Source organism: Vombatus ursinus, unplaced genomic scaffold, assembly GCF_900497805.2.
Source record: "Vombatus ursinus unplaced genomic scaffold, bare-nosed wombat genome assembly UNPS02000492.1, whole genome shotgun sequence".
NCBI classification, from domain to species: domain Eukaryota; kingdom Metazoa; phylum Chordata; class Mammalia; order Diprotodontia; family Vombatidae; genus Vombatus; species Vombatus ursinus.
In genome coordinates this window covers 31,118-49,045 of record NW_020940270.1, presented here as the reverse complement: position 1 = coordinate 49,045, position 17,928 = coordinate 31,118, and the positions used below count along the sequence as shown (strand labels likewise).

Here is a 17,928-nt window from a genome sequence, read left to right as displayed (position 1 = left end):
TTAGGCCACCGGTAGGTTCAGGACTCCACCCTTAAAATTGGCCCTGCTCTTGATCTTATCTCAGAATCAGTACCCATTGGGTGGCTGTGATAGGACATTAGATACCCTGGGATTTTGGCTTGCACCATAGGGAAGGGCCTCATTAACATCCTTCAGGGTCCACATAGACTTCTACTACCTTTCTTGGAGCCTGCCTAGGGGAAAGAGCTCTCTAGCTGCACCCAGACCATCCTTCCCCCACCCCACACACATACACCTAGATGGGGAAGAGAGAGGGAATGGATGGAGTTGCCCCTGTATCCTCCCATGACTCCCTCTTAGACCTCTCCACCAGTTGACACCAACCCTAAAGGTGGAAGTCCCACCTTAGGTAAATCCGAGACCAAGGAGTAGTTAAGCCATTCCACTTTCCACCTCCTCTAGAGTGCCCTGGGGAGGGGAGGAGAGCATTGAATAACCTGTAGTTAAGAATATTCAAGTGCTATGAACAATAAAATGGGGAGGGGGCGCTAAATAAACAAATAAACAAATGTCCAATGAATAAACAGATGATTGAATGAACAAACAAGCAAGATAAAAAGGAAATAAATACAGAAAGTACCCTTTAATCCATTATTCTACATCTTAATAATTGCCAGTATTTATATTGCCCTACAAAGCACTTTACAGGTATTATCTCATTTGAATATCACAACAACCTAGGAAGGAAGTTGCTATTATTATTCCCATTTTACAATTGAGGAACCAGAGGAAACAAAGTGACTTGCCCAAAGTCATCCAGCTAATGTCTAAGAGCAAATTTGAACTCAGGCCTTCCTAACTCATGGCCAGGCAATCTATCTGTACCTCCATCTAGCAGCTTCATCAATACATCAGTATACCAAACACAGGCCCGTGAACTCTCTCATACATTTTTAATCAAATTGTTTACAAAGACAGAACACTCATTTAAAGGAAAAAAAAATGCCACCAGAGCACTCTATGTTTGGCTCTGAAGGAGAGGTTTAAGATACAACTTTTTTCTCTACTTAGCCTTTGCTATTGTACCTTGAGACTCTTCCATCTCCCTTGGTCTTCCAGTGAATCAGAAAGAGAATGTCTCTGTGATCCTCCCCACAGGTGACATGATGGCTACCAGCACATTGCAGCAAGGATCACCAGTTGTGAAAGTTGGAAGGGAGGGATCTCTGGGGCCATGTGAATCCAATCCAAACACAAAAGGAATTCCCATTATAACATACACAACCAATGATTGCCCAGCCTCTGCTTAAAGACTTCTAAGAAGAAGGAACCCACTTCTTTTGGAGGCTGCCCATTCTACTTTCAGACAGCTCTAATTTTTAGAAAGTTTTTCCTGACGTCAAGAACATGTACATCAGGTATAACTGATAGCACATTTCTTGCCTTCACAATGGGTAGGGGAAGGGTGAGAGGAAGTGAATTTAAAACATAATTAAAAAAAATGTTAAGAATAAATAAATAAGGGGGCAGCTAGGTGGGGCAGTGGATAGAGCAGGAGCCCTGAAGTCAGGAGGACCTGAGTTCAAATCTGGTCTCAGACCAAATACTTGACACTTACTAGCTGTGTGACCCTGGGTAAGTCACTTAACCCCAGTTGCCTTAAAATAAATAAATAATAAAATTGTTTTGTTTTTTTCCCCAAAAGAACATATGCTTGACTAAGATTTTGTGTTTCTTAGTTCTGAATGATGGGGTTGGGATCTGAGCCCCACAAAAGAAAAACCCTGGATTTTCCCACATGGCCAAATCTCTAGTTCACCTGGGGCTTTAATCCCATCAACTGGCCTTTCATTGTGGCTATGCCCAATCTTCCAATTCTTTGTTACCCTTAACCTAGCCTAGCCCTCCATTGTTTTACCTCTCCATGGCCTCAGGCCACTTCCCACCCTTAATTCTAACCTAGGCTCCATTCTCCCTTGGCCCCGGGGTGCCTAGCATTCTATTACCTCACAGTCCCTGCTGACTACTTGACCAGCCTGCATTTGATCAGCATTGCTGTGCTTGACCAAGGAAGGTCCTTAAATCTTCTACTTAAACTTGACTCCCACACTGTCCTTAAGATGAAAATTCCTAAGGCTGAGGCTGTCCCCAGGGCTTGCTGTTTGTTGATTCTCCACAGTCAGCCTGGAGGTGTTTGCACTTCATTCTGGCAGAACCTCTGCCCCAGGAGGTCAGGTCTTCTAGTTGTCTTTAGGAGAACACCTGCTTTTCTCCAACTCCTGTTTATTTCTGCTACTCTACATTCACTCTGAAGCAATGGTCTGTCTTCTTTTTTGTGGGTGAAATTTGGAGAGTCAAAAGGTTTCTGATCCAATTCAACATCTTCCCAGAATCTTCCCTTTTTCTGACTTTTTTAGAATCTAATAAGCTATTCAGTGCCACTCATACTCAATGAATTCAGTGCTTGGATAAGGGTGTTTCTCTCCTCCCCAACTCCCACCCTACTTAAGTCACTTCAACATTCATATTGATATACCCTCTAAACACCCCAATTCCATTGTTCTTCAACTAGCTTATTTCACATGACTCACTCCTCTACTCCACCTCAGGCACACACCAGATGCCTCAAATCATTAATATTGACCACTTCTCTTATCTAATCCCTATGTATAATCATTCCACCCTTCCCTCTGCTTCACAAAACCAAAGACTTTTCTTTGTCCACACTTAGATCTCCCATCTCTCAAAGCTTCAGCTCTTTCCTAGGCCATCATTCCTACACTAACTATACTCTGCTACTTTACCCATCTTGACCCCTTGGTGAATCAGTTCAACCATACATTTTCCTCTTCTTTTGAATCCCTTGTTCCCTTGTCATTTTGCCAATCTTATACAGTCAAGCTCAGTTCAGTCTTGGCTCCTTCCCACCTTAGTGGAGAAAATCACTAAAACTTTGTGATAGATTCCATTATTTATGTTGCTTATCAATTTACATTTATATCTCCCTAATTAACTCCCTATCCCACTCACCACAGTGGTTCTTCCAAACTCTTTTTTTTTTCTTCTAACCTCTTGTGACTTCTCTGAACACTCTGTCAGCTGAGAACCTTGCCTCATATTTTACTGAAAAAAAATGGAGTCCATTTGCCAAGAGCTCCTCCTCCTTCTCCCTTCCTCCTGATCTTCCATCACACAGATACCTTCTGCAACTATCTCCTTCATTCCTGTCTCAAGGTAAGAGGTGGCCCTTCTTGCTAAGGCAAATTATTCTAATTCTGCTCACTTCACTCTGTATCAGTTCATAGAGGTCTTCCAAATTTCCTCTGAAATAATCTTTGTGGAGGAGTAGGATAAATATAATTTCTGTGAGTTTGGAGGAAATATATCCTCAAGAGAAAAAACAAACAAACAAACAAACAGAGGCCATAGAAACAGAGCTATGGAGTTTTTACTTTGATTCCCTCATTGATAACAACAGGATGAATAAGAATGAGTCTATTTTATTTTATTTTAAATTTATGGAATAAAACAAGCATTTCCATAACACAGCAAAATAAAAGAAATGATTTCACATGAAGTTGCAAATCTATTATGCACAACTTGCTATTCCTTTTAAATACATAATAAAGTTTTCATGTAAATTTTCCTTTTTCTTTTTTCCCCTTCTTTCTTCTCTCTGTCCTTCTTCCCCCTCTCCTCACCCTAGAGACAGGTATCATTAGACACAAGTAGGTATATATATATATATATATAATATACGTATGTGTATACATATACACACATACATATACATATACACAGGCTTATAAGTATGTGTGTGTGTGTGTGTGTGTAAAATTCTATACATACTTCATTTAGAATGATTCTGTTTTAAAAGATTCTGTATTAAAAGCCTCTTCCATTTTAGAAAGTTCCTGCAGACACAGGGAATTCTAATAAGACTAAGCAAGAACAAAAATGTTTCCCAAAAGAACGCATCTGGCCTTTTGCAACTGCTGTGTCCCTGAGGCTTTTAGATTTCCCCCATTTCCTTTCTCCCAACGAATATATTTGATTGGCTATGGACTCTGAGTGAGCCTAAAAAATATCTTCCTTAGGGCACTAAGGAATTTCTTTTCCTTTCAATTGGATTGTTCAATTGATTTGACCTAATATCCATGCAGACTTGCTAGTGAGTGAGAGATTCTCCCAGGGCTCTCTCTGAACTCAGGTTGAAAAAATCCTGCAACACATCATTTTGTTTTTCTCAAGGCAAAATGATATTCCATTAAAACTTAATTTATTTGGTTTTATTCTAATAGGTGGGTGCCTCCTTAGTTTCTAGTTTGGAGGTACGATGAAAAAAGCTGCTATAAATATTCTGCCTTTTCTCTGTTGTCAGCTATTATCATTGGCCCATCCATCCCTTGTGAAGTTCCAATTCATTCTTTGATCCTCTATTTTCTTGTTATGTATCTAAAAAAAAAACCTCATTTTATTGTCCTTAGTTACTCTTCACAGCTCTGATTTTTAGTATTCCTAACTCAAATTTTTGTAGGATTGTCATACTATTATATTCTTCTTCTTTTACTGGGCTGCTTTCATTTTCTATCCATAAAATAAAATTGATGGTCAGTGGGTTTCCTATTTATTTCTTTAGACAAATCCCCGTTTTCTTCCTTAACAGATTTGTTTCTCTTTATTTCTTTGAATTTCACTTTGAATATCACTCATCCCTTCTATGCTAATATCACCTGAAGCATTTATTCCAAAGGACCTTGTTTCTTTCCTGTTCAGCAATTGAAATCTTTCACAATATTCATTTTGTGTCTCCTTCTGTATAGGAAACACTGAAATGGAGTGGTGACTTCCCCTCTGAGTTTTCACCATTTTGACCAGAAACTAGTTTCACTCTTTTAGTGATAATTGAAGCCATATTAGAATTGCCTAAATATCTAAACCTTTTTCCTCCTCTTCCATCTCCTTCTTCAATCAATCCCTTTTCCTTTTCTTACCCTTCCCCCCCCTCCACTTTCTCCTTTTCCTCTGGCATTCCTCCTCCACCTCTTCCTCCACCCACCCCCCTTTTGTTTTGGCTACCCTTTGTGGTATAAGGAACTAGAAAAGCATTGCTTTCCTTCACCCATCCTTCATAATTTGAAGGGTTTTTTAAAATTAATTGAATTCATAAGACACCTGACAAATGTGTTATTCTTGGTATTTGTTGAATCTATTCTATGTCTGGTCGGCAATCTGTTAAGTCTATATTATAAGGTGTGATCCAGAAATCCAAATTCCATTTAAGGACAGCACCTCAGCCAGCTATTCACTTCCTAGGTTAACTTTCATATGTATCCCTTGTTCTTAATGTGCAACAAATCAAATCCACAAGCATTTATTAAGCAGGTGCTAAGTGCTGGGCACTATGCTGAGCCCTCTTGCTTTTGCCTTTTTATTCAGGGTGTCATCTCCCTGTTAGTATCTTTTGTTTTATCTTAGGGAAAGGCATTCACCAGTAGAGGAAGGAGAACCTGTACTCAGGATAATGGTTTCACTACAAAGATCTTGGGGTTTTATCCAAGTAAAAAGTTTTAAAAGAGTGGGTTTTTCCATGCAACCCAGAAAACTATTATAATTTCCTGTATCGTTAAGGGAAACTCGGTGCTTAGCATCAAGAAGGTGTTACCTAGTCAACTTTGAAAGACTTTAGAACTCTGATAAATGATAAACCATCTGTATAAACCAAGACTCCAAAAGAATAAAGATGAAATACCCCCATTTACCTCTTAACTGATAGATGGTAAAAATATATACATAGTAAGACATGATTAATGTGGGAATTTGCTTTTAGAACTCTGTATGTATCCACAGATTTCTTTGGGTTTTCAAAAAATGTGCTTCAGATTGGAGCATAATACTTTCACTTTCTTTGTTTTTGTCCTGTGGTTTTTTTTTTCCTTTTGTTCTGTTTCTTCTTTCACAACATGACTAATATGGAAATATGTTTTACATTATTGCACATGTATAACCTATATCAGATTGCTTCCTGTCTTGGGGAGAGGGGAGGGAAGAAAGGGAGGGAGAAAAATTTGGAACTCAAAATCTTTCAAAAAATAAATGTTGAAAATTGTCTTTACAAGTAATTGGAAAAAATAAAATACTACTAAAAATTTTTTTAATGGATTTAAAGGGATAGGGAAAAAAAAAAAAAAGACCACCTGTGACTTGAAAAAAAAACTTTTTAAATTAAAAATCAGTTATGTGGCTTTCAGGGTTGAGGAGATAATAGTAGCCTGTCTAACTGCTCTCAATGAATTGAAATCTAAGGACCTAGGTAAACTTTATTTTGCATGCTGAATGAACAGCTTATTCTCATAAGTGAAGGGGGAAAAGGATGGAATATTTATTAAGTACTTACTACATGACAGGTGTCATGGGAGAAATATCTGCTGTCTGAGTTCATGTAGCAGGCAACTGCTGCCAACTACATATTAACCACAATGCAGAAATTATAGGGTTAAAAGCCTAGACTTTATTATTATGTTCAAGTATAGGTTCAGGTCTCAGAATACTTGGCCAATAATTAGCATTTTAACAAGGCCTCTCATCAGCAAAATTACCTCAGAGTGACAGAATAATCCCCTTTTACATATTACAATCTTGTACATTCCTCTTAAATCGTAAAAATTAAAGAGTAGATCCATAATCCCATGCTTCTTTCAATGTCATAAAAGTTAAACAAAAACTTAAGTAGGATCATAATCTCATAAATCCACTATGATTGTGGTGGAACAAACCTCTCCAAATAAACTTTATAGGTAAACTAAGGCAGCTTACAGATTAAACTACATTTAGAAAGTTTAAAATATTATTGAAGAGAAGGATTTACGTGTCACCAAAGAGTCAAAGACAGTTGAGATTCTTCCTCTCGATTTTTATCTAAGGAATGTTTAAGACTCCAAGTCAATTTTCACATCCCATGGGACAGGTTTTGGTGATGTGATGTTAATATTAACAGAATACAGAGTTGTAGTTAACCAAAATTTGCAAGAGGAAAGACCCTGAGTTCCTAATAATAAACAAAATAAAAAAATAAAAAAATAAAAAAAAAATTCCCATTACCACAGGCACTATGCTAAACTTTTACCAATAGTATTTCCTTTGATTCTCACAGCATCACTGGGTTGTGATAATAATATCACAATATCATAATAACCCTGGTGTTATTATCCCCATTTTACAGATGAGGAAACTGAGGCTGACAGAAATTAAGTAACTTGTCCAGGGTCACAGAGCTAGAGTGTCTGAGGCCTGACACCCCTACCCATTCTCAGGAACATTTACTCCCTCATTGCTACGTTAGGGAAGAAACAAAAGTACTCGGCCAGAAATTAAAAAAAAAAATCTTTCCCTATCTTTTCCCACTCATTTCACTAGCCTAATTTGCAATAACTTCTCCAGTTCAAAAGTTCCCTGAGGGCAAAATTGTTTTTGTGTCAAGCAGTGGGAGAAACCTACCATTTGGGGCTCTTCTGCCTAGACTAGGTGAAAATGTTTCTTTTGATTGTGTCAATCAGAAGTGATTGTGAACCAGGCCCATCCACCTCCTTGAATCAATCAGTCATTGTGAGAGAGAGTAGATCCCGCCCTCTGCACTTGGTATAAAATCGAGAAGCTACCTCAAAATTAAAGACGTTCTGAGATTCCAGATTCCAGGTCTTGTTGCTGCAAACCCAGAACCCCTGAAAGGACTTTAAGATCTTCAGAGAAAGGGGCCACTGCCCAAGGAGAGGCCTTGAGAGTCAGGCTGAAGAAAACCCTCAAAAAAAGGTCAGTTCTGTTTCCCTTATCAGTCACCACTCTCTTGTCTTCCCCCCACCCCGAGACCCCTTTCCAGAAACCTGCCTATTAGCAGAGGTTATAATAGAATCTGCTGTTTCGTTACCCAAATGTTTCCAGTAAACTGAATTTTGCCTCAAGCACAAAATGACCAGGAGTTAAATAGAAAAGGTGAGGCAAAGAACCTAACCTTGGTTCAGTCTTGGGGATTTTTTCTGAGGACGTGGGGCAGATACTTTAGAATTGGCAAAGAGAAGGCTGTGGAGTGGACTTTCCTTTCTTTCCCTCCCCTCCCCCACCCACTCAGCTTTCAGCCCCCTTTTAGGTATTTGTCATTCTCTATTAGCACTAAACTCCTTGAAGTCAAGATCCCTATTTTATATCTGGATCCCCATTACTTTGTGCGCTGTCTGGCAATAGTAAGAGCTTAATATGTGCTTGTTGAGTGGCTGACTGCTTAGCACTAGGGATATAAAAAGGCCAACCAAAGAGTTTTGCCCAACGGGGGAAGATGAGAAGCAAGACACCAGGTGACTACCTCCTCAAAGAAAGATACTCAAATTGTCCCAATTGAGTAGTTTTAAAAGTCACGCTACGCTGGGTGTAGGCCGAAACAGAAAGTCCACAGCTCAGCTAGCCCTACCGTAGGTAGAAGCAGGTCCTGGTATTTAACACATCTCCATCTTAGGTGATCTGTGCATGTATCAACAACTTCAACTCCATTCCTTCAGATGAAATGGAGAACCACCAGGTTTTTTTTACCATTTTTGCCTTCATAGTCAGTTGACTAAGAACTGACTGAAGCTGCCCTGGTCTCCATTCCCAGGCCAATCAATTGCTTAGGGCTGACCTCACTTTGTCACTTGAAGCCCCTGTTTATTTTGTAGATCTTCCAAACTCTTCCCCTCCAGAGATTTCCAAGCTTTCGTTATTGACTTTGCTTCTTAAAGCAACTTAACTCTTGAAACAGATACCTAACCCCTGCCTCCTGGCCACCTAGTCATTCCTTCTGCTTTAGTACCCTACATAAACTCAGTTCCCAGATCCCTCTTTGGGTACCCCAGCACTTGCTGTCTGACACCCCAGCTGTAACTCACTTGCCCTGATTAAGGACCTCAATTTTGCTGTATTGACTGTTTTCATTTAGAATTCAAGTTGACACCCTCTCCCATTTCCTTACTGCCCTGCCTCTATCTGTCCTGTGCTCCATTTTGTAATCTACTTGACTACCCAAAAGGCGCCTAGGTCTTGCCTTCTATTCCACCTTTGCCCCCTTAGGATTTCTGAGGTTTTCCATATGTCTAGGAGCTGAAATGTCTTTTACTTGTGGTCTCCCTCTATTACAGTGTGAGTGCCTTTTCTGTCTTCCTGTTGCTGATTGCATTGGTTTTTCTATTTGTATCCTAGAACTTAGCTTAAGACTTGGTACTTAGTAAGTACTTAAAAGCTTTTTTTCATTCCTTCCTAAAGTAATCATTGAACTTGAGCTGATAATGATCACCAATTTGAGTAGTATGGAGGGAAATAGAGAGTCCAGGCTTTCTCAAGGACTTTTAGCTGAGAAAGAAAAGTTAAGGGGTGATAACCAGCAGGGGTGGCAAAATCAGAGGAGTAGTGGGTTTTTTTTTTTTCTGATTGTTTTTGGTGAGGCAATTGGGGTTAAGTGACTTGCCCAGGGTCACACCACTAGTAAGCCTCATGTGTCTGAGACTGGATTTGAACTCTGGTCCTCCTGACTCCAAGGCCAAAGCTCTATCCACTGCACCACCTAGTTGCCCAAGATTTTTATTTTTAAATAAGGGATATGGTTGTATGTTTTTCTTTTTGTTTTTAAATAAGGGAATTTGGTTGAATTTTTAGGCAGCGGAGAATTAGTCAGTAGGAAATATTGAAGTTAAGAGACAAAAGTTTTGGTGTTTGGGGAGTTCTGGAAAAGGCAGGAGGGGATGGTATGGAGGATAAATATAGATATGAGTCTAATCTGCACATACCAAAGCCTTTGGCAGGTTCTGGAGGATGAACCATGTCTGTCCATTTCTGAAGTGTGATTCCAGTGGGTGCAAGCAAGACCAGGGTCCTCACTTCTCCTACTTCAAAACTCTCCTCAGAGGCAAGATATAGGCCAAGTTTAATCAAGACTGAGAGGAGACAAATTCACATTTCTTTTCCAGAAAAGAATAGTTGGGCAGGGCTACCAGCTTTTGGGAGGAGGTAAATGGAACTACTTACCTTACTACTGAGGAAGAAATAAGAGGTAGGAAGGTAGGTTAAGAAGTCACAAATTTATCTGTTTTTGAATGAGTCCCAAAGCAGAGTTGGGAAGGGACAGGAGGCAAAAGGTATGTACAGAGAGCCTGGAAGGACAGTGCAAATGACAAGAGAAGATTTCAGATAGGGTTAAATTGCTATTCCAGGGTCTATCACTCTCATGTACCTGACCAAATGAGAAACAAAAGGCTGCATTGAGAAAAGCAGGGAACTCAAATGGAAGAACTAGCTCCCCGAGGACTAAGAGATAAAGAGGAGGAAGGGTGCCTCGGGTCAAAATAGCCTTAGTGGAAGACCAGCTGTAAGTGGGAAAAGTCTTGAGCTTAGCCTTGAGGGAATGAATTTGGCCAGTCTTGCCCCCAGAAAGCCAGATTGGAACTTATTGAGACATGGCAAAGAAATTGGAAAAGCTAGAGAAGAGGACCCAGAGCCATTAGTGAGACAATCCGAGAAAGACTTCCAAGGCCCAAGAAGATGACCTGGCAGCTGTAGTAGAATCTGCAAATCAGGAAGAGGGTGACTCAAAAGAGGCCTCTCCGGAGCCCTTGGCCACACAAGATAGCAGTGTGGACTGATCCCTCTTGGCTAGGGACAGAGGATCCACCCTCCCATCATGGTTGCCAGAGTGAACTCTACTATGGTATGTCCTTTAATGCCCATCTGACTGCATCTTGAGCACATTTTAGGGGTGTAGCTTGAGAGTTGTTTGTATGTTCTATGGTTACCACAATCTAAACTTAAAAAAAAGCCATTACCTGATACATTCATTAGTGAGAGCTTCTCTGCTATTATCACCATGTTAATGCTTTCTACCAGTTCACAGGATGGATATTTCAAATACTCCAAACTACTGAGTATCAGTATCAGCTAAATTCATCAAGTACTAGCCAGTTGGTAACCTGAATAAGAACAGGTTGGGGGTGATTCTAACACAGGGAGCAATATTGCTGTGTATACGTATATATTTTAGACTTTTTCTACTTTTTAGAAATACAGATCCAAGTAGGGGGTAGGGAGAATGCTGCTCCAGGGTGGGAGGGCCTAAATTCCCTAGCAGGAAAAGATAAGGCAACCTACCTGCAGACAGGGGGACCCTCTATTTGTAACAGTTAAAATATACTTTTTCTTTTGCTAAAAAAATATGCCTTTTCATTTCTACTGGTCCTAATTTTAACCAAAATAGCTTTGTAAGCTGGCCTACACAATCCTATCATTTCTGGGTAAGGCAGTGCTAGAGGAGAGACTATATGTCATCTATGGAATTGTGAAACGTGTCCATCACTTAACTAGATGAATAAATTGCAGTTTGTGTCTGCTTGTATTCTTCAGAGGCTAGCCAAGGACCCTGGAAATTCTTGCAACACCTTTTATCCTTACCTTTCAGGCCTCAGAGAAGGATTCTGCCTGTTAGCACTCAAGATGCCTAGGGCCAGGTCTTACTATTAAGTACAGAAGAAAAGAGTGTCTTGGGTCCTATTCTTATCCTGTGTTAGTAGTATGAGGAAATGTGGGGGTGGGTGGAGAAGGGGAATGCAACTTACCTTATCCCATGCATGGCATCTTGGTCTAGATTCATGACTTTCCTAGCACAAGCTTTTGGAACAGTGGTTCAAATAGGAAGGCATACATATGCCAAAAAATACATGTATAACTGACTAACCAGGTAAACTCTATTCTTTAACTGTACATGGCATGGATTCTCTTCTCACAGGAACATGGATGCTGACACACTGGTACAAAGTTTCCAGCAGGAAACCACCTGTAGCATCTGTCTGACTTTCTTCTCAAAGCCTGTCACCCTCAACTGTGGGCACAACTTTTGCCAGTTTTGTCTGACCAGAAGCAAGGAAGATGGGGTCACACCTTTCACTTGCCCTGAATGCAGGAAAATCTCCCACAACTTCCCTGGCCTCAACGTGCGCCTGTCAAAACTATCTGCTGTTTGTAAGAAGCTCAACCCCCAGGACTTGCAGAACCCTGTTGGACAAAGCCATTGTCAGAAGCACCAGCAAGTCCCCAAACTCTTCTGCAAGGAGGACCAGACCTCCCTCTGTATGGCCTGTAGTAAAGGTCAGGAGCATGCAGCCCACACCTTTTCCCCCATTGAAGAGGCTGCTCAGAACTACAGGGTGAGTAACATGGGGCAGAGGAAAGACTTAGTGCGCCTTGGACTAAACTACTTTGATATACCTCCTTGAGCCTCCAAGGGTCACCTAATCACACAGTCAAGGGCATCAGCCATAATGAATAGAGCAAAGATCCCTGCACTAGAAGTCAAGAGGCTTAACTCTACTGAGGAGTCAATCACCTCTGATGTCTAAACAGAAATCAGGCTTGTTATCTGCAAAATGAAAGGCCTGAAAAGGAGCAAAGAGCTCATGCCTTGTTACTGTTTGGGGCTCCCCTGGGCCACTTTCCCTTTTCCATCACCCCCTAAGACTTCTTATAGCTCTTTGCCCCCTTCTTCAAAGGAATATTGAATTAGGCTACCAAGGTTTTGTGAAAAGAAAGTTACATGACTTTTAGTCACAACTTAGTTGCATTGACTAGACACACATTTACAGGAAACCCAGGGTTGTACTTGGGACAACTTCTAAGGTCTCTATTTCTCAATCTTTCTTTTTTTTTTCCCCTTTGGTGCAAAATCCATGAGCTTCACATTGTGAATTGTAATTAGCGTCTTCTAAATCATTGGAAATGTCCCTTCAATAATAACCCCACACCAAATAGTTATAGACCTCCCTGGCCATTTTCTTTTGTGAATCTCACTCATGCTGCCCCAAACATTAAGATCCCTTGGGATATCCTACTTTTTTTGTCAACTACAGAAGAAACTCCAGGACACTGTGCCTCATTTGAGAAAGAAGATCAGAGAATGGAAGGAACTTAAATCTTCAAAGAAGGATGTAAGTGTCTGACTGTCTCCCCTGAATTACTAGCCTGCCTTAGGAACTCCAAGAAGCCGCAGTCAATCAGTCAACATCAGTCATTTCTCCTTGGTTAGTTAACAGCACTTGTTTCCAGAGCAAATCACCAGGCTCAAATTCTGTTTCTTCATGAATAGACAAGCTGCATAGGCAAAACAAATTATAAGTCAATTGATAATTATGTTCTATATATACATAATATATATATATATGTGTGTGTGTGTATATATATTTCTATCTATATATGTCTGAAGGAAGAGGGAGAAAATGAAAAATAGTAAGATAGGCCAATGAAGCTAGTCTCCTGAGGAGTTGAGAGCAGGGTAGGGCGGAAGCTGAGAAATATAGGAGTGAGCAAGATGACGCAGCAGAGAACGTAACCGGAACTCTTGTGGGTAATAGTATGATGGGCCAAGCTCTTTAATTTAGAGAAGGGGGTTAGAAGAGATGTCAAAAGTTTGGTTTGTTTCTGCAAAGGTGGTTATTTATGTGAGGGATACTAAGAAGTCGCCTAAGACGGTCAACAGTCACATTGTTGGTTCCAGCAATGAAAATTAATCGGAACTGGAAATTTGATCAGGAGAGGGAGGATACCAATGTTTGAGTGTTACTTAACCCTTTTCCTTATAGAGACGATCTAAGTGGAGAAAGTTGATTAGAGGAGAATATGCAAAAATCCACCGATTTCTCCTTGAGGAGGAGAGGTTTTACATGGACCTATTGAAACAAGATGAATGGAAAGCTTCCAAGCTAAGGGACAACTACTGTAATACAATAAATCAACATGTGAAGAACATGGAAGATGCTATCCGAGAGATAGAGGAAACGAGATCCAGACCAGATTTGGACCTGCTTGAGGTGAGAATTGGGGAAAGCTCTCCAGATCCAGGTATGACTGGGAGGTATACATTGAGCAGGGTGCTGGGGGGCTCCATCTCCATTTCAGGCTTTTGACTCCTGAGACTTGTATTGTGGTCTCTTGCCTCCAGGATGGCTATGAATCCATCCTTAGAGGCTCACATTCCTCCACTCAGGAGGTCCATTGACCCTGAAGATATTCTTCTAACCAAAGTCCAAGATTATTTGAAATATTTCCTTTAACCAAAATACACTGGGATTCAACCTTAAAGTGGTGATGGTGTCTGAGCAGTTGAAAGTGGCAGAATAGTTTCTAGGGCAGCTAGGTGGCATAGTGGATAAAGTATTAGATCTGGAGTCAAGAAGACCGCAGTTCAAATTTGGCCTTAGACACTCTAGCTGTGTGAATCCTGGGCAAGTTGACTAATTTCTGCTTGCCTCAGTTTCCCCATCTGTACAATGGGAATGATAAGACCACTTCTTAGGGTTGTGAGGATCAAATAAAAGAATAAATTGTAAAGCACTTAGCACATTTCCTGGTACAATAAGAAGTGCTATAGGTGTTGGATATTATCATCATTGTTTTTTTAATTTCTTAACAAAATCAACCTTTTTTTTTCCCCACAGGAAAGTAAAGAGCTATTACAAATGTAAGTTTCTATTTACAATCTGATTATCTAGTTTGGGAATTCTCATGGGCTCTGATGTCCTATGGTTGATGGATATGTGACTTGTGTACAGCAGGGAGATTAACTGAGTCTTTTCTTTTGCATAGAAGTGAATCACTGCTTTCCGAAAAACCCAAGTCTTTCACCCTAGAGTTAAGAGACTATCCCATCACTGGGATGAAGGACTGGCTAAAGAGATTCAGAGGTAAGGAATTGCCCTTTGCCAGTGAATCCACAGGTGTAGATTTTACCTAACTACATGTTGCTTTGTGTCATTGGTACCAATCCAAACAACAACACTGCTCCCACGTCCCAAATTATGCTTGTTTCAAGGCCAACAATTCCTAGGCATGGATCCTGCACTTCACATTGTACACTCATTCTTGATTATTTGTGATGATGGAGCATTTCCCCATTCTATGAGATGACATTTGCTTATGAACATTTTAATGTTATTCAAGCTAACTTGGCCAGCAGACTGGGGTTCTATGAGGTCTCTGTGATTGTGTCAATTTTCAAAAACTGAGTTGCCCAGATGAACGCAGAGCCTGATGACTCTCCAGGCCACCTTAAGAGTAGAAAGAATTGAAGAGTCAAGATGTTCATTCCATCAGCCTGCTCCACAGTAGGTTCCTCTTGTAGACCACCACCAATTTCCTCAGTGTTACCTTTGGAGGAGAGGGCAATTTATTTTGGAAAAGGGAGACAGACTTGGAGATGGTATACATCCCCGTGGCAAAGGGTAGCAGGGAGGCGAAAATCACTCAACCCTCTGAGGAGTTAAGGAGAGGTGCAGACTGGGCTATGCTTACTCTCTAGGTTCAACTCCTCCTGGCAACAGGTGTTGGTCAGAGGGGAGTTTGCATGCCCCTTACTCAGGACATTCAATTTTCTCCTTTCTTGTCTCTGCAGCAAATGTCACTATGGATCCTACAACAGCCAGTGGCTATGTCATTGTATCTGAGGATTTGAAGAGTGTAAGACACAGAGATGACTGTCCAGATGGTTGCCCTGAAAAATTTCCTTATTATTTTGTCTTCGGTCAGCAGGCATTTGCTTCTGGCATCCACTATTGGGAGGTGGATGTGAGTAAGCAACCTCAGTGGGCACTGGGGATTGCTACCAAGTGCCTCAGGAAGAGGAAGACGACCCAGTACTCAGTTGAGTATCTGTACATACTTCGCTGTGAGAAGAGAGGAAATGATTTCTACCTGATCACCCGACCAGGATTAGTTTGCCAGCAAATTAAAGACCCTGTGCTTATAATTGGCATATATCTGGATTATACTGAAGGAAGCCTTCTGTTCTATAATGCTATCAAATCCTCCCTCCTGTATGGAATGAACACTGTGCCACTCACAGAGCCTGTCAGGCCTCTCTTCTCTCCTTGTCCCCCTATGCCAGGAACAAAAATCGGTTCCATGACCATCTGTCCAGTGGGAAACCATATTTGAGGATGGCTGTCTCTGACTGTAAACCTTCTTTTGTGAAGGTACTCCAGGCAAATCCAGGCTCACTGATTATTGTCACCATAAACTATAAAAAATGATAGGGTCACTGGCGGAGACACAGACATGATCTTTAGACTATGCTAAAGATCCACCAAGGAGCCAGTCTGCTAACAAGTTTAAGGCTGCTGGCAGCCATGTAGCTTAAAGCCAACATTCCCAAGTAGCTTATTTTCCATTGCTCCCAATGCATTGTATGTGGATATATTAACAAAACAAATCAAACTTGAACAATTTCATTTAAGCCACTCTTGAATCAGGTACTTTCAGTAAGGTGCTGACTGGTACTGAAGTTTAGTCATGGGACTTTCAAACTATTGAGAGAGCCCTGTCTAACTGACTCTATTTGGGCTTTTCTTGGCAAAAGATACTGGAGGTGCATTTTCTTCTCCAGCTCATTTTACAGATGAGAATACCAAGGCAAACAAGCTTAAATGACTTGCTCAGGGTCACATAGCTAATAAATATCAGGCCAGATTTGGTCCCCAGGAAGATGACCCGGACTCTATCCATTGCACCACCTAACTGCCCTAGAAGTTGCAAACAAACTCTTGCAAAAGATCGAAGGAGCATGAAAATTGCATCATATTAAACAAATTTCCTGGTAAAAGGTGCTGAATCAGGAAAAGCCATTCAGACCTTGCTGTCTGGGTCTTTTGGTTCCATGATAATGTAATTCTCAAGTTTCAGACATCTGTAATAAGACCAGTAAAATACCAAATGGTAATGATAATTGAGTTGAAGCAGACATGTTAACTGACAACTTTGAGATAATTTGTATATATCAATAAACCAACTCCAAGGTGACAGTTTGTTCCCTGAAAAACCTTATAAAAATGAGACTTCAAAACTCTGGGGCCCTCAAGTGCTCTTATAGCTGTCAGATCTGTGCTACCCAGTCCTCCCAACTTTAATCCATGGTTATGTGATCATCTTTGCTTTTTCCCCTTTCCATCCCTTTCCCCATTACTGCCTGCATTCCTTTCCACTCATCCCATCTCCACAATATCTGCGTCTGTGCTGTTTTTGGCCTCTTGTCTCTACTTTCTATGTTTGCTCCTACACCCTCAATGCCCTACTAAGTGTACGTTATTGATCTATTTTTAAAATATCTACATTTCCCAAATTATCTCTCCTCCCCAGAGGACCAACATTAATGAAGATTAGACTCATCTCAGGGCAATATTCTCCCTCTTTCCCCTTAAAAGATTAGCCTCTTCCATTCACAGGGAAGCTACAGTGTGGTAACTTCTGGCCTTCTCCATGAATTTTTTTTTTTAAAAACTTGGTAATCTATCAACGCTTAGTTCAGCAGATGACAAATTAAATCCCTAAGTTCTCTCATCTCATACAGTCAAGCTGGTAGACATCTTAAACTCAACCTGCTGAAAACAGAATCTCTCCCCCTTTTTCCCTCCTCAAATATTGGATATTTGATTATTTATTTCTTTGTACATATATGACACCAGTAGAATTAAGTTCTTGTAGGACATAATAATTTTGTTTTTAACATTTTGTTCTTGGATTTTATCAGATCTATCTCATAGTAAGTTCTTTATGTGTGGTTCTTGAACATGATTGCTATGCCTCTGATCTTTATAATATGGCAAATGAACAAAATGCTGAAATGTGCAAATACTGTTTTAACTGTGTGTGGGGAAATAACTAAATATAATATAAAATAAAATAAGCATAGCCTGTACTGGAATAGGTCCTGGAGTCAGGAGGATCTGAATTAAAATTGTGTAACCCTGGACAAGTCACTTAACCCTGTTTACCTCTGTTTACTCATCTTAAAATGAGCTGGAGAAGGAAACCTGTGGACAGTACTAAAATGATTAAAAAAAAAAAATGACCCCAGAAGTTGAGCCCCTCAGGTTGGAAGGCTTCCAAGGAGTAGAGTAGAGAAGTGCAAGTAGC

At 40.5% G+C, this 17,928-nt stretch overlaps 1 protein-coding gene across 1 annotated transcript; it reads left to right on the top strand.

Moving 5' to 3' along the window:
* The first annotated feature begins 11,762 nt into the window (after positions 1–11,762).
* LOC114038861 (probable E3 ubiquitin-protein ligase TRIML1) lies at positions 11,763–15,954 on the top strand. Its single transcript, XM_027856397.1, has 6 exons — positions 11,763–12,176; positions 12,876–12,953; positions 13,605–13,832; positions 14,460–14,482; positions 14,608–14,705; positions 15,413–15,954. The coding sequence occupies exons 1-6, from the start codon at positions 11,763–11,765 to the stop codon at positions 15,952–15,954; spliced, it is 1,383 nt and encodes a 460-aa protein (XP_027712198.1).
* Positions 15,955–17,928: the final 1,974 nt, after the last annotated feature.

Excerpts from the sequence above, each read along its gene's own strand:
- LOC114038861 (XM_027856397.1), top strand. The coding sequence starts at position 11,763 with ATGGATGCTGACACACTGGTACAAAGTTTCCAGCAGGAAACCACCTGT. Across the intron at positions 12,954-13,604 it reads TTAAATCTTCAAAGAAGGAT|AGACGATCTAAGTGGAGAAA; the intron begins GTAAGTGTCTGA and ends TTTTCCTTATAG. Across the intron at positions 14,483-14,607 it reads AGTAAAGAGCTATTACAAAT|AAGTGAATCACTGCTTTCCG; the intron begins GTAAGTTTCTAT and ends TCTTTTGCATAG.